The sequence below is a fragment of the Haliotis rufescens genome, unplaced genomic scaffold (assembly GCF_023055435.1).
Source record: "Haliotis rufescens isolate VD_foot unplaced genomic scaffold, xgHalRufe1.0.p SCAF_15, whole genome shotgun sequence".
Classification (NCBI taxonomy): domain Eukaryota; kingdom Metazoa; phylum Mollusca; class Gastropoda; order Lepetellida; family Haliotidae; genus Haliotis; species Haliotis rufescens.
The window spans coordinates 18392799-18409262 of record NW_025963835.1 but is presented as its reverse complement, the minus strand read 5'-3'; the positions used below and the strand labels follow the sequence as shown (position 1 = coordinate 18409262).

Below are 16464 nucleotides of genomic sequence, written 5' to 3'. Positions count from 1 at the left end.
AGTCGGATGGGGATTGGAACGGATAGAGATGGTCAACAATTTATAACCTGTAGACATTGTAACATTGAAAGTCCAGCCATCGTTGTTCACATATTTGCTGTAGAGAGTAAAGGAACAGTGAACCAACCTTCATATGATTACTCTAAGTACCTGAGTGAGGGAGTGAGTTGGGTTTAACACCGCTTTTAACAGTATTCCAGTTATATCGCGGCGTGTCAGCTTAATGTGGGAGGAAAGCCCGAAGTGATGCAGGTTTCAGACGTTTACCACTTTGGTGAAACCCACGAGCACGGGCATGGTGCTGATAAACCTAGAAACATAATCGGGGCGAACCGGGATTCGAACCCACAATCATAGGTTTCTGGCGTGCCCAAGGGATACAACTCTGCACAGCGAATCGCGGCGCTTTAGACGACTGGGCCACTCGTGCCCCCCTTAGTACCTGAAGTATTGGTGCCCACTTAACGGTTTGTATTAGCTCAATTATGAATTCAGTAACTAAACACAACTATCAGCTTATATTCGAGATTTAGCTCAACTGAAATATCAGTGCACACATATTGGCAATATGTACTCGATATTTGAAAAGTGTTTATGGTACGGTAACATCAGCTAAACCTTTTAAGGCGTTAAATTTTCAACCACGATGTTATCTCTGCGGAATGGTAGTGATACACCGTGCTACGAGATTACTAGAGTGTCTATTTACTTGTGAAAAAAGCAGTACATGCCAGATGAGAGTGAAATTAGAAGCTGTTAATCTGCGGGGCGGTAAACTTTATTTCTTCATGATAACACATTCTGTATTTTATGAGGCTGTCTCACTTGTTAGTTGGTAAACTAAAAGGAATGTTTCACCTACTTTAGCCCACAAAGCTATATTTGTGCTACGACTGTCGCAAGCCTATGCTAAAGTATTGGATTTACGATTGTCAAAAGGTCTCCGCACACAGCGCAGCGCGTCAACAGTGAAACAGTTGATCCTGATGTTACAAGACAATCAACTCTAATTAACGCAGCACGTCGAAATTAATTTGTTTGAGCCGCAAAAAAAGCGATTTACTGCTTGCTGCCCCATTCTAGAAGAGATCCCCTTCTAGTCATGTCATTTCCGGTGGTTGGGACAGCACGTGGTTAAACAAATATACTCTCAGGAGCCGAAAACACAAATCAACGAAGAATTAATAATATTAGATACACCCTTGTCTGTATGATATTGATTCAAAATATTATAGAGATACAGAAATGGCAAATAACTGTATCCTTCTCCAGTACAGTAACAACAGCGCCGGAGTTTATTTCCCCGGTCCTTCCCGCAGTATACAAATTGTATCTTAAATGTTTGATGGACAACTGCAAGACGACAGGAAAAAACTTTATTTTTACACGCACTGACCAAAGTTCATTAATCTATGTAAATATGTATCCATACAGATGGCATCAATATGCTCCTGTCATTGCGATATATGTAACATGTTGTCCTGCAATGGTTAGTCATTGGTCTGAGGACAGTGAGTGAGTAATAGCATGTTTTTCGCCACAGTCAACTATTGTGATGACAACCTTTAGCTTGTCAAGTCATATAAACAATCTGAATGCCAAAACACTTGGTCGAGCTGATGGATTGAAATATCTCGCCATGCATGACCACCATCCATTTGCAGAGATTCTGTTCTTGTTTCTATGCTCTTTCTCACATTGCTCATTTAATATTCGATAGATTCTGTTCTTGTTTCTATACTCTTTCTCACATTGCTCATTTAATATTTGATATATTTTGTAACTACTTATGTCAGGAGGTGGAGTGAAACCGCTGTGTGGACATGTCTTTCAGTAAAACAACTATCCTGTCACATCTGTATTGATTACCTCCGCGAGAGGGCAAAACACTCAAAACATGCAAAGTAATGACATGAATCGTCGAGTCATTTAAAACCTTCTATTCGAAAATAGCCTTAATTCCAGGAATTGAAAGAATTCCTTGCACAGATCTGGAATCTTTGGTTTACAGCATTGGATTCGGTAGTTTGAGACAGTCTGTTTGATATATGTAATCATTTATCATAAAATCAAGAAAGATCTTTCGAAATTCTAATTCCAAGTTGTGATTGCTTTGAAACATATGTAATGCAAGCTGTTTTGTCCAGTTTTTTAGTCGTATTCAAACGTTTGTGAAATTCAGTGACTACTCATATTAGGCAAAACAGGATTGTAAAAACTCCTTGGAGAGTTCTGCTTTTTACGACATCACATTCCGAAGTGGGTCGGGGAGATACCGATCGCCCCGGGGAAACAGTTTGGGAGAGTCGTTATCGTGTATCAAGGCTCATCTGTTCACACCAGTTTATGGCTTAATCACACTTTTCACCATATATCTAGTTGGAGAGCCATTTGGAAAACTAACCAAAGCAATTAGAATTATAACTTCTGTTTAGATTTCCCTTGCGGAATGAGATCACATGATTTGCATGGTTTATAGATAGCCGTTTTTTCTGCTACCGAATCAGTTTCATTATTTGAGAATTCCTATCTGATTTAGCACTGTTTCCAATTACCCTATTAGGTTATATCTAGTTCCGCTTAGACGGGCTAACTCATCAGTTATGTATAAATTAATCTCCGTCCTTTTCTACGAGTGTGTTCACGTTGCTGCGTCATCCTGAGACATGATCCCGGCATACAGTAACACCAATTAGTTATTTAAAACAGTTTCCGTTCAGTTGCAGCACAATATCGCATATTTACGACATACTCAACCCGCTCAAAGCGACTACGGTATACTGGTCTCATGGTTCGCGTGTTTCCGTAAACCGCAAGGAGGCTTGATCCGGAATGATACGAACTCGGTCCATGACAGATATTGTGCTTCTTGACGTTGAACGTGAATAAGAACTTCACTTACCTACCTGAATAGGTATTTATAGTATCACAATGCCATGGTGATCTGATAACATTACTGTTTTATTTAGTGGGTATTGTTACACGAGGCTATTAGGAATATTACAGCCATATCACAATTTGGGACACTTAGAATGGATTTCACACGTAACCACGAGGGGAACAGAACATTTGACTTTCAACGTGGCGAGCAAATCTTTCGAGTCTATGCTAACCCACCGCCCCTTATTGGCTTAATAAAGTACGTCGCTTTGAAAATGGAACTCTGTTGTCTGCAGTCAAAATTGTATCACACTCCCTGAACCATATTATTTCCCCTTCCCCTCAGCCCTAAATGAAATGTAATGCTATGCCCCTAAATGAAGCAAGTCGTCTTTTCTCCTTTTCACTTTAAATGTAAATGTTGCTGGTTTCTATTGAAATTATATATTTTCAATATGTAAGTGTTAGCAGAGACCATTAATATGGCCTCTTGTGTTAGCCTATCTACAGTCTTGCGCTGTGTAAGTTATTCAACAAACAATGAGATTGTATTACAATAAATCGTATGAGTTGAAAAAGGCAGGAACTGATACATGGCTACAACAACACCTGATAGTGACATGTTTCAATGCCAGAAGTCTACTCTCTGTGAGAAAACTTAAATACAGTAAACTACGGTTATAACGAACTCAGAGAGACCAGTAATTTAGTTCGTTATTACCATAGTTCGTTATAAACATATCTACAGCATATATACAGCAAATGGTCGAGACAAAAACAGTTCGTTATATCCGCCAGTTCGTTATAACCGCAGTTTACTCTACATGTAGTCTAAACTAGTGAGTTAAAGTTTAACTTTGATAGGATGAAATTAAATTTTATCTTTACACCACTACTACTAGATATTGTGACTATTTATCTAAATTGTTCTCTTTTTCCGATCCCTTTATACTCTAGTTTTGTTTACAATTGACTCTGTTTTGGGCAAAGATTTCTTATGAATATGGAAACAGTTATGTCGCTTTTATTAGACAACAACGACGTGTCTTAAACTTCAGCAATTTCAAAACAATCACCTCCTTTTCCAGCTTCTGAAGACCATGACGTTCATTAGGGGGAACAATACATGCAAGTTGTCTTCAGTGGTCAAGAAGTCAAAATAATTATCTCGTTCTCCTATACTAATTTCATCTCTTCCCCAGGTCCATTAGCTAATAACATGGTTTCTAATGTGTAAACATGGTAATCCACTCACTACCAGCCTTGTGTAATATGACAAGGCCCTCAGTTTGAGCCCCTAAATGAATGTAGTGGGATATGATCAATAGAACTCGGCAATTATGTTAGCTCTGTCTTCTTTCATCGAATGGAGACAGTCGATTGTAAATCAGTTGTTCCGAAACTCTTGTAGTTTAGGCTCTTTTACATTTCATTAACATTGAAACGACGTTTTCTTATCGGACTATGAGATATTTAAATGCTTGAATGCAAATAAAGCGCGGTGTGTGTTCTTGCAAGTTTTGTACCCAGAAATAAGTACAGTAAACTAGGGTTATAACGAACACGCTTAAAACGAACTGACCGATATAACGAACTTATTTTGTAGTGTATATATGATGTATATATGCTTATAACGAACTACGGTTAAAACGAACTAAAATAAGTGGTCCCTTTGAGTTCGTAATAACCGTAGTTTATTGTAGGTGATAGGAATGATTATTGATGTATATGGACAACTACAGAGTTTTTCACGCTGATGAAATTGGATGATTATTGAGTTTAGTTTCTTAAGTAGATGTTATTATGTGTGAGCGCATTAACTGCTTAAATAAACCTCAGGTTGTTAAGTGTGACATTAAATTTAATCCGATGTGAAAAAGCCCTTCAATTCTTAGTTCCTCTTCTTATCGTAGTTATTAATTCCCCCATTTGACTTGCACGCATCGCCCTGTGTCCAACTCGTCCTCAAATGCACGATCCATAACGAAGGTTGATGCAGTATTTGACAACAGACAAAGAAACAAGTACAAGGTATTTGATAACGAGTGGCATTGGGTGCGGTTCCGTACCAGGCAATGCATGGTCTTTGAATTCTTTTCCTGGGTGTTGTTAAGTGAAGTGGTCTGATCAATATACAGGGTTGTAGCAGTTTTTTTACCGAGCTAAAGACGGAATGCATGATACACTTGAGTTACCTCCCCTTTAGTTTAGTGAGTGGGTATGGTTTTACGCCGCTTTGAGAAATATTCCAGCAATATCACGGCGGGGGACACCAGAAATGGGCTTCACACATTGTACCCATGTACCCATTATCATCATGATTTATGAATTACATATTTGCAGTATCAGTTATTTCCTAAGTAGATAACACATTTGAAATGTTCCATATGATATGAAAGTAAATGGATTTCTTGGCATATTGAAATGCACTATTAAATTTCGTATTGGAATGAGGAATTTGCATAAAAATGTATTTTAAAAATATATTTCAGACATTTTGTTACGTAGGTATTCTTTACAAACTGTTCATTGTTATACTGACGGAAAAACAATGATATACTGTTATAGTTCGTTTAGTCAACCAGATTCATAATATCCTCCAGTACCTTTCATACTTAATAAGAACTCTTTCTCACATTTTCTTAAGATGCTACTGATATATAGCTCATAGCCACAAGCATAATTATCATGCTCAGTTATCATCATGATTTAGGTCAGATTCCGTTCAGAAAGTCATCATTATTAAAATTTGGGTGAATATTTTTAAATCTTGTACATTTAATCAACATCCTATAAAGAGATTGTACATAATGTTGGTATCTCACATAAGACATACAGGACGAGTGGGAGTGGTTTATCGTACAATAACACACTGCAGGGAGAATAAACCATGAGGGGGCGCAGCAGGCAGTGGGCACTGCACCCTTACGGTTTATTCTCCCTGCAGTGTTTTATTGTACGATAAACCATTCCCACTCGTTTATTTCTTAAATACATATATTGCCATCTATACAGTTTGCACAGCTAACTCTTTAGTAAACCAAGTAAAGACGTGTCTACATTTCTTGACTACTCATACTAGCTGTAAACGTGTGTGACTCAGGTTTGAAATCATTCCAGTTTAAACAAGTCGGTAATGATGTGAATCCGCATCTTATTTCGGAAAGTTCCGAGTCACTGGAGACTCGGCATTGTTCGCTGATTGTAAAGACCGGTTCTGGATTAATATTGAATATATTGACGCTATCCCGCTGGGATTATCTCACACCAAGCCATGTTATAAACTCCGAATCAGTACGGCTTGAGTAAAATTGAACATGATATTGACAATGATTTGATTGACACGATGGGAATAGATCGCTAGAACTGACAATGGTTTGATTGGTGCCGTGGGACTATTTCTGTGGCAGCCTGCATCGATCACCGTTAAATAATAAATCATTAACACGTGCATGCATGAGGGCACACGGTGAGTTTCTTAAAAGTCAATAGGCTCAGGCACTTCCCTTTGTATCTTTACTATGTCCTTTGTTCGAAAACATCAGTAAATTCTACGATTGGATGGATCCTAGATGTCCCCGTTACATCTGGATGTGGTATGCAGTTTACATTAAGTTGATGACACGTCATTTCATGCTAGATTTAGAAATATGAAACACTTTTCACTTACGAACAGACATTATATTCTCTTTGTTAGCAAATGTTACAACACAGTGTTTGAAATTAAGGGAATGGGGGTGGGGGGGCAATTATAGGAGCATAACCCAAGGACTTTCCCCCACCCCTTAATTTCAAACACTACAGCATGCGGCTGTTTGACGAAACGTTGCTATTCTTGTAAGCGCCCGTTTCGTGAACACCTGGCGTCATCAATGTTGGATTACGTTGATACATAATGCAGATTTCTCTATCCATGTGTTGGTATGAACGACTCACGGCTGTGACCCGGGTGGTCATCACATCGTGCCTAAGATTACACAGTACACCAGCGGGTCGTTTAACCTCTCTCAGTGACTGACAATCAAATGCAATAATAATAAGCCATTAAGACAATTACTAAGATTGTATGCCAATCTATAGCAGTGTTACAGAGCCCTTTCCATAATCATAAGAAATCTCGGCTAAAAGCAGACTCTAATGTACGATTCCGACTATTTCATAAGCACGTCTTTATGAATCACTCTCTAATAGTGATCATAACAGGTGTTCGCGAAAACTGATAATGTAAGCATTGCTTCTGTATACTGAATAACATCATTTTTAGACATTTGGCTGTGAGTGATTTACGTATCACATTACGCGCCGTGGTGTAGCCTATTGGTTAAAGTGTTTGCTCGTCACGCCAAAGACTTGGGTTCGATAATTCCGCTCATGAGAAAACTGTGAAGCCCATTTCTGGTGTCACTCGTCGTTATATTTCTGGACTGCTGCTAAATGCGGCGTAAAACCATAGTGACTCACTCACATCATATTAAAGATTTGATTTGTACTGAAATCCTACTTTTGACCTAGAATGAGATTTTGTAAATTAGACAATAATCTAATAACCCCGGATTGTCATCAGAAGTTATGACCACTTAGTATGATGTGGTTCGTGGGGGAAATGAATTGTATCGATTGAGAACTCACTCACAACATTGTGAAGCACCACTGATCAGCTTATCACGGGAGACTTTGCTGTGGAATAATCCCAGTTGATTAATTACAACAGTGTTTGACATTAACATTCACTGTGGGTTTCGATATGTCCTCCCTTATTTGAAGGTATGTTTCTCATATAAACATGTACGGTAAATTAAGGATATGTCAGTGAGTGAGTGGGTGACTTTAACGCCGCTGAACAATATTAACACCATTCCTGTTATATCACGGCGGGGCAGCTTGATGTGGGAGGAAGCCTGAAGTGATGCAGGTATCAGACGTTTACCACCTCGGTGAAACCTACGAGCACGGGTATGGTGCTGACAAACCTGATTCGAACCCACGACCATTAGTTTCTGGCGTGCCCAAGAGCAGCTCTGCACAGCAAATTTGGGGAGGGGGTGGTGGTCTTAGACGACTGGGCAAGCTGTGCCCCTTCTAACAAGAAAGAAACGTTCTTCATTGAAACCTTCACCCACAAATCAATGTACCTTACATGCCCTGGTCTACCGATAGTAGCCGCCGTGAGTGGAGAAAAGTGCTTATGTAAACACCCTGATAGGAGTTCATCTGACTATTTACATTCGGCACGTCTACCATTAAGGAAATTACCCTGGGATCGGGATGTAGAATGTATGATGTCAGTATGTACATCCAGATGTGGCTACAAGTGTCCAGGAGATTCAGAGAAACGCAGTCACTAGAATAAATTCATACATCGTATATAAACATATTTGAATGTAAGTTTCAGTAACATGTTTTTTTCAGAAATATATTTATTTACTTATTAAAAGATAGAGATAATTTTGACCCATGTTTTCAAGAGTACACCGCAGATTCTACAAGATGCACGGCATATCCTGAAGGCTGCAAACAGAAAAGACTACGAGTGTGCGAGGTTTCTCTCTGTTGACCTGCCTGTATTCTGTTGTAGCTAGTTTCACCCCTCGTCACTGCCTAGCATCGCGAGGCTTTACCCTAATGTACGCTGATGTCCCAATTTCCGAGTCTTCTAAACTTCAAAGAACTGTTCCACGTTCAGATTGCTTAATTTCCCTTCAATTCCGGGATGCATGTGTCTGTTTTTTCATGCAATGATACAGACAGATTCCAGCTCTTTTGAAGAGCAATACACCCACTCCGTTGAGATATCATTCTGTTTATAACAAGGAAAGAACCGTTAGGCTTTCTGTCTGATGCGATATCATATTTTGTAAACAAAATTCAAAGCTTCAAGCCTTCGCACTTGAAGTAGGGTTGAAAAACATAAAACCTCAGTTCTCGAATGAGAATACAAAAACAATATTCTAACATCGATCAGTCGGCAAAAACATTCTGTCTAGATAACACCTCAAGCATTTGTATTTAGACCTTTAACAAAACAACCCAACATACAGACACGTTGGCACTATCTACTGATGAAAGATACGCTTGTCCATGACGCCCATGTTTTTGCATGTATAATACGAAAAAATACTTATTTGTTTGTCCGAATCGCCATCGCTTTCATTTGCAATTGTTTTCAATGTTCTAGTCATGTATTGAGGGGAATGTGATCTGTAAATGACTACCTAAAGGGTCTCTGCCTTTCTTAATACTTTAATTATAACCCCATAAGTAGAATACGTCCTCAGTACTGAATGTGTGTCACATGTTCCACCTATGGTTACGACCCAGAATAGGTCTTCAGCAACCCGTGCTTGCCGTAAGAGGCCACAAAGATCGGGTGGTCAGGTTTGCTGACTTGGTTGATGCATGTAATCGTATCCTAATTGCGTTGATCGATGCTCATGATGTCAATCACTGGATTGTCTGGTCCAGACTCGTTTATTTACAGACCGCCGACATATAGTTTGATTATTGCTTGGTGCCGCGTTAAACAACAAACATACAATTCTAAAGGTTACACTGTGTGACCTGGCCGATTGTGTGTTATGGTGACCTGGGTCATTGCTCATGCTGTCAACCATCAGTCTGCCGGATCCAGACTCAATTGTTTACTCGCTGTCGTTATAGAACCGGAATATATGACAGTTTGGTAAAACAATACTCACTCAGTCCAATATAATATCTACTTACTGACATTCATTTTGTGAAAGGTAAATTTATTATATTTATCCTCATTATTTAATGAAACAAGGTCGTTTCAACCGAAACAGTTTAATAATCCTGTGGCCTTATTTTCTATCACCGTGTCTGTTTAGTTTAAGGGCGTTGACTAGCAACTTCAACAACCAATAAATACATACTTAGTTCTTATTACCTAAATAACGAATGACAATTTTGTCTAGGTTTATCAAATAACATAATTTAAATAAATAAAATTAAAACATGGCATTCTATAGGGTTGTATGCCTATGCATAAATATACAATCGCTCTACACAAGTCTGCAAATTCGTGCTGTGAGTACGGCAGAATAACGTCATTCTATGGCATTCTCCGTGGAAGAATGTTTAGACAAGGGTGGGTACATATGGAATACATCAGACAAGCGTTGGATTGATTTTTAATGCCAGAGCTATTTTGACTGGATATAATGAAGAAATCCCATATAACTCAGATTCCTATTGCCAGACAAGTTGCATGTTAAATTCTGACACAGACGCCAGGACGGGTGGGGTGACTTTGTTCTGTGTGTTTGTGACCGGGCATCGCTCGGCTGATACATGTACATCAAGCGCTAAACCCATTTACACCATCAGTGGGAGAACTGAATACGTAACGTAAATACGTCGTATGCTGTGCATGATAATACTTAATGTGTTAAACACAGCCTTGGTGATCCCGTCCCGCTCGTGTCTACCTCTTTACTTCAGTGTAAACATCCGTGGCATTGCGGGGCTACCGAACTGAAAGTTATATTCTACTCGCCTTTGACCGCCTCCGTGGTCTAGTGGTAGAGCGTCCGCCCGGAGAGCGGAAGGTCCAGGGTTCGATCCCGGGCCGCGTCATACAAAAAGACGTTAAAAGATTGTACTTGTTGTTACCCTGTCTGGCGCTCGGCATTAAGGGGCTAAAACAAGGACTGGTCGGCTCGGAGTCAGTATACTGTGTCTGAGTGAGGTATTCATGTTAAACTGCGGCATGGTATCTCAGTGAGCTAGCACTATAAATCGGCATCAGTCCGGACTAGTACAAGCAGCCACACACACACATACACGTGCATGCACGTCGCTATATAAGTGCAATAATCTTGGACGCGACGTTAAACCCAATTTCACCTCACCTCTACTCGTCTTTTGTGAGGCGTAATCAGATATGTCCTTCTGTCTAAATGTGCACTTGAAATATCGTGAAAAATCATGTTTGTGTATCATGGATAACATTTTTAATATGAAAAATATCCCAATCAAATGAGTGAGTGAGTATTGTTTTACGCGCTTTTAGCAATATTCCAGCAATATCACGGCGGGGGACACCAGAAATGGGCTTCACACATTGTACCTATGTCAGGATTCGAACCCGGGTCTTCGGCGTGTCGAGCGAACGCTTTAACCACTAGGCTACCCGACCACCCCCAAAAGTAGAGTTGTATATAAGTAATAAGGACAGTGAGATATGATATGGCGTATTGAGTTGAAGTATGTTTGGCTGGTTTGTTGTTTAACGCCGCACTCAGCAATATTCCAGCTAAATGACAGCAGTCTGTAAATAATCGACTCTGGACCAGACAATCCAGTGATTAATATCATGAGCATCGATCCACACAATTTACGCAATCATCATAATAGATGATTATATTAGCATCTGTTTAATTTATTAAGACATTTAAGATATATCAGTGTATAAACATCAGGTTTGTATGTTTGCATTGAAGCTTTTTTAACATGTTCTGTGATGCTGTGTCGTATTTCTCATGAAATAATTAGGCTCTGCTTCTCGTTGTTGAGGTACACAAATACATTATTTATGTACTGGGATTTACCAGACGCACAATATCGCGTGCTGTGCGCATTAAGGTTAGAATGGGCGCAATATCACGTGTTGTGCGCATTAAGGTTAGAATGGGCGCATATGTATGAGTCAGATGGGAGTGAAAGAATATGATTGAATGGCTCATTAAAATTAATTTATTTGTAGCATGCCTATAAACCGAAATGATAGTTCCCTTCTAAGACAAAGTACGTCAGACTGTTATATACTACACTCAGTCACTAAGAAGTATATAATTAGCGTAAGGTTTAAGATCATTACAGGGGGCACGAGTGGCCCAGTCGTCTAGGGCGCCGCGATTCGCTGTGCAGAGTTGCGTCCCTTGGACACGCCAGAAACCTATGATTGTGGGTTCGAATCCCGGTTCGCCCCAATTTATGTTTCTAGGTTTGTCAGTTTCACAGAAGTGGTAAACGCTTAAGACCTGCATCACCTCGGGCTTTCCTCCCACATTAAGCTGACACGCCGTGATATAACTGGAATACTGTTAAAAGCGGCGTTAAACCCAACTCACTCATTCAATTAAGATCATTACATCAGTGCTAATACACTCACTCACTCACTCATTTCAGGTGTGACCCCCGAGAACATCGAAAAGGCTAAGAGTGCTCTGTCGGCAGGGTCGAAGCTGGTGCAGGATCTCTCCAACAGTGGCACCTCCTGGACCCTCAAGACCATCACCAGCGCCGGAGAGAAGGAGATCACGTTTAATCTGGGTGAAGAATTTTCAACAGCCACTCTTGATGGCAGGCCAGTGAAGGTATGTATAGAAGTAAAACACATGAGACACACATCCACACAACCCTTTTCGTCATTACTGATTAGATTTGTCTTTGCCCTTTTCTGACATCCTCCATTATCGAGTGTGTATTATCTTCGCTCCATTATCTTTAATACCCTGTGCCACCATAGTTTCGTTAGAGGTCCGATTCGAAAGACACGACAAGTTGCTAAAACTAGCAAGCTGTCGAATCAAATTACACACTGGTGCAGAAGACATTTTGTTCTTAGTTAATAACACGAGAGACGACTGACATGAAGCGAATGGGTTCAGGGTATTTATATTATAACACACTTGGTAATTGACGATGCCTCTCTTGTGGACAGGCAAAGGTAATGTTCTACCACCATTACCACATGGTTAGGCAAAGACGTTTCATTCGTGCCAATCGAAAATAATTCCAAGACCGTGTTTGAAAACATTAAGACTGGAGCAATGCCAATTTCAATGGTTTCGCGTGGTAGGGTTGAAAAGACATCATAAACATGTGATGATTTACAAAACGTATACAATCTTTTTCTGTGTTTATAAGACCTATTTGGTTAGAGTATATGGAGTTTGGGTTGATTTTTGTGTTGTGTCAGAGTAGCGTCAGTCATTGAGGAAGTGTTCGTACAAGTCCTGTGAGATGAATTTCCGTGTTGGATATTGGTATTCAGACTGATGGGAAGATGTATCAAGGTGGCGGCACAACGAATAAATGTCACTGTGTCAGAGTGATGTGGGGCATCAGCCGAGACGCAGATTAATTATCTACACAACTCTCCTTAATTTACCGAGGCTAATGGACAGAATCATTTCGAATCACTTGGTGTATTCGGCTATAGATATATCCCATGGGACATCTAGTTCTGTCGTCAGTGGAACGGGTACATGTAGATCAGCGAGCGACAAATATTAAGGTCGACATAAGTGGACAGTCTGGACAAAAACTTATCATTGTACGACGACCGTGAGCCGCATTATTTACAGGTGGCACAAGTCAGTTCATCGCTGCTACTTGACCGCGACCCAGTATTCTGTGCATTCTTTAAATGAAAAGGTAAATATTACATCGTATCATTTCGTAGACATTAATGGAACTGTTGGATTATAAGATACAGGGAAATTGTATTTTTAAATGTAGGAAAGTGAAAGGTCAACTTGCCTTTCACATTTTCAGAATAGTGTAACCCCTTCCTAGATAATGAGTTCATATCCCCTAGGGTATGCCATGTAGAAATGCATCTGACTGATTTCTGACGTTGTTGTTACGAATGACTGGAAGATTATTTCCTGTTTCAGGTTGTTGTAAAGGAGGACTGGAAGATTAGGTTGATGATTGAGGTTGATGTCACGGATGACTAGATGATATGACTATTGTTTCAGGTTGAGGTCACGGATGACTAGATGATTTGATTGCTGTTTCAGGTTGTTGTCACGGAGGACTTGAAGCTAAGGTTGATGTTTGTGGCTGAGGTCAAAGATTGCTAGATGATTTGATAGCTGTTTCAGGTTGTTGTCGCGGATGACAAGATGATTTGTCTGCTGTTTCAGCTGTTGCCACGGATGACTAGATGATTTAATTGATATTTGAGGTTGTTGTCACGGATGACTAGAATGCATGACTATGGTTTTAGGTTGAGGTCACGGATGACTAGATGATTTGATTGCTGTTTCAGGTTGAGGTCACGGATGACTAGATGATTTGATTGCTGTTTCAGGTTGTTGTCAGGGATGACTAGATGATTTGATTGCTGTTTCAGGTTGTTGTCACGGATGACTAGATGATATGACTATTGTTTCAGGTTGAGGTCACGGATGACTAGATTATTTGATTGCTGTTTCAGGTTGAGGTCACGGATGACTAGATGATATGACTATTGTTTCAGGTTGAGGTCACGGATGACTAGATGATTTGATTGCTGTTTCAGGTTGTTGTCACGGAGGAAGGCGGCACCTTGGTGGAGGTACAGAAGGGTGATGGGTTTGAGACCAAGAACGTGAGGACAGTAGCCGGAGACGAGCTGGTCATGGTAAGTTAATACTTAGCATTTCGAAAGGAACGTATATTGTCAAACCTGGGGGTCAGAACAGGTCGGCGCTATATTGCTGAAATAATGCTGTCATTTCTTTTTAACTCATTCACTCAGAACTGGTCCCTAATAACCCATTCTGGTCGAAATTGACGATTAAGTTGATTGGTTTATCAGGAAACTATCCAATAGAATCTTTTTCAAATTTGGCCATGAAATAAAACAAATGGCGTATACAAAATGACAATGTCATTAAAATGTCGTGATGCCATTTGTCTCAAGCTAAATCAATGTGTCTAGAGTCGTGTATTTACAAACTCGATTTTTTAAGAGTACGATAAACAAGTTCCGTCTTTGCCAATGGTGTTTAATTATTCAGTTACAGCACGGTCAAGGACAACTGGGATGATGGATTTAAGTGCAATTATTTAAGTCAAATGTTGTCACAAACATGGTATGTGCGTGACCAATTTAGTTCCTAAAACTAAAACGTATTCTAGCCGTTTCTGAAATGTATGGGCACCTTGATCATGGACACCTTGGTCATGGACACCTTGGTCAATATGTGTTTGTTCCCTTTCAGACTATGACCGGAAATGGAGTGACGTGTACCCGGAAGTACAAGAAGATTGGTTGAACACATCATCTGACCAAACGAACTTTACCAGCTATAGTACCAATTCTTTGTGCAATTGTGTTCGGTGTCAAAGGTCTGTCTCGTGTTTTCATTCGCCTGAGGAAAATAAGTTCAGAGCTTTCACCACAATGTAAAGTAATAAGACATTATTTTGTCTCCGCGTTTTGTGTCCTTTTGTTCTTTCCAGATCCATCTTGAAGAAGTCTAATAAGCACAGCCAGTTTACGGGTCAATTGCCACGCTTTTTATATATGAACGAGTCCACTAAAACGTCTACTTAAAGTAACATTTCTTCGGAAAGACGGAAAAGCTAAATGTGTGGGACACTACTTCCTGTTTTAATTGTGTTGACAGAAACACAAATTGACTGTTGCCTGAATTACATACGCTTTATGAAGGGCTGACTGTCACTATTCTTATCAAAAGGGCATATTCTATTTAGAAATTAAATTAGGTATAATACCTATTCTGAAAATAAACACATTATCGGCTCTATATGACTGTTCCGACAACGCCAAAGTTTCACCTAAACATCATACCAGCGTTATATTTTGTGTCAAGTGTCTTGTCCAATTTGCATATCACTGCCAAATGTATCGGAAAAAGGGCGGAGAAGCTAATTTCATATTTATCAATTGTAAAATCAACGTCAGCATTAAGACTGTTGTTATAAAGACGCTACTCCGGCCAATTGCGCTTCTGATCTTAATGTAAAGTTTGTGTCTGGATGTAACCATATCATCAGTTGCCTTTATTTTCTATGAATAAAAAACACATCTTAGAGATGTGGCCAGGTAACTTCAAGACATTAACAAGATATGTGAACACTTAAAATGTTGAAATAACGTGGTTCCAAGTGATGGTGACAATTCGTTTTATTAGGAAAGCAGCTGGTACATTTTCAAATGGAATTGTAATACTTGCGACGAAGCTTTTCATATTATGTGTACAGCCGTGATGTAGAGCTGCGGTAGATACATACCAAGGGAAAGTCTTCATGGATGTTAGTGTTCTATTTCATTTTACATTTCATTTGTTTTGATTCTACACATTCTCAATACATATGTCAATGTCGAGTGAGCTTTTTTATGTTTGTTTTAATTTGTCAGTATTGTAACTACATATATGACAGATAATAATTAATAAATGGTTTTTTTCCACGGATGTATGTTCAGCTTTTCTCTATTTCTACACAAGGGGTAGTAGTTCGACATGCCTTGTTTTCATATTAGTCAAGATGAACATGATCAGACATTCAAAAAGCAATTCCCTAATTTCACTTGTACCGTATATTCCCGTGTGTTTTTTCGTGTGAACAATTAATTTGCCTTTGCATGTGTTTGTAGCGGGTGCACCGGTGGGGCAGGATACGCTTATCGTTTCTCGAACTCCTAGTATCATCACTATTTGATAGTGATTCATACACACATGATCAAGATCTAGTCGGAATCGGATAATCGACTCTGCTTTGAACAGGATCAGTTTTATCACGACGTGACAGCTTGTAAAAGGAAAACCGAAAGTGGCGCAGGTCGAAGAAGTTGATAACTTTCACTAAACCCATGGACATGCTGCT

The 16464-nt window shown here is 39.6% G+C and overlaps 1 protein-coding gene across 2 annotated transcripts in view; it reads left to right on the top strand.

The window, feature by feature from the left end:
* The window catches only part of LOC124138651 (fatty acid-binding protein, heart-like), a 58092-nt gene extending 42042 nt beyond the window's left edge, over positions 1-16050 (top strand). For both annotated transcript variants that reach the window (XM_046505391.2, XM_046505390.2), the window contains exons 2-4: positions 12028-12215; positions 14150-14251; positions 14835-16050. In XM_046505391.2, coding sequence (XP_046361347.1) covers positions 12028-12215; positions 14150-14251; positions 14835-14888 — 344 coding nt within the window. In that variant the 3' untranslated portion in view covers positions 14889-16050. The remainder of the gene's footprint in view (positions 1-12027; positions 12216-14149; positions 14252-14834) is intronic.
* The last annotated feature ends 414 nt before the right edge of the window (positions 16051-16464 follow it).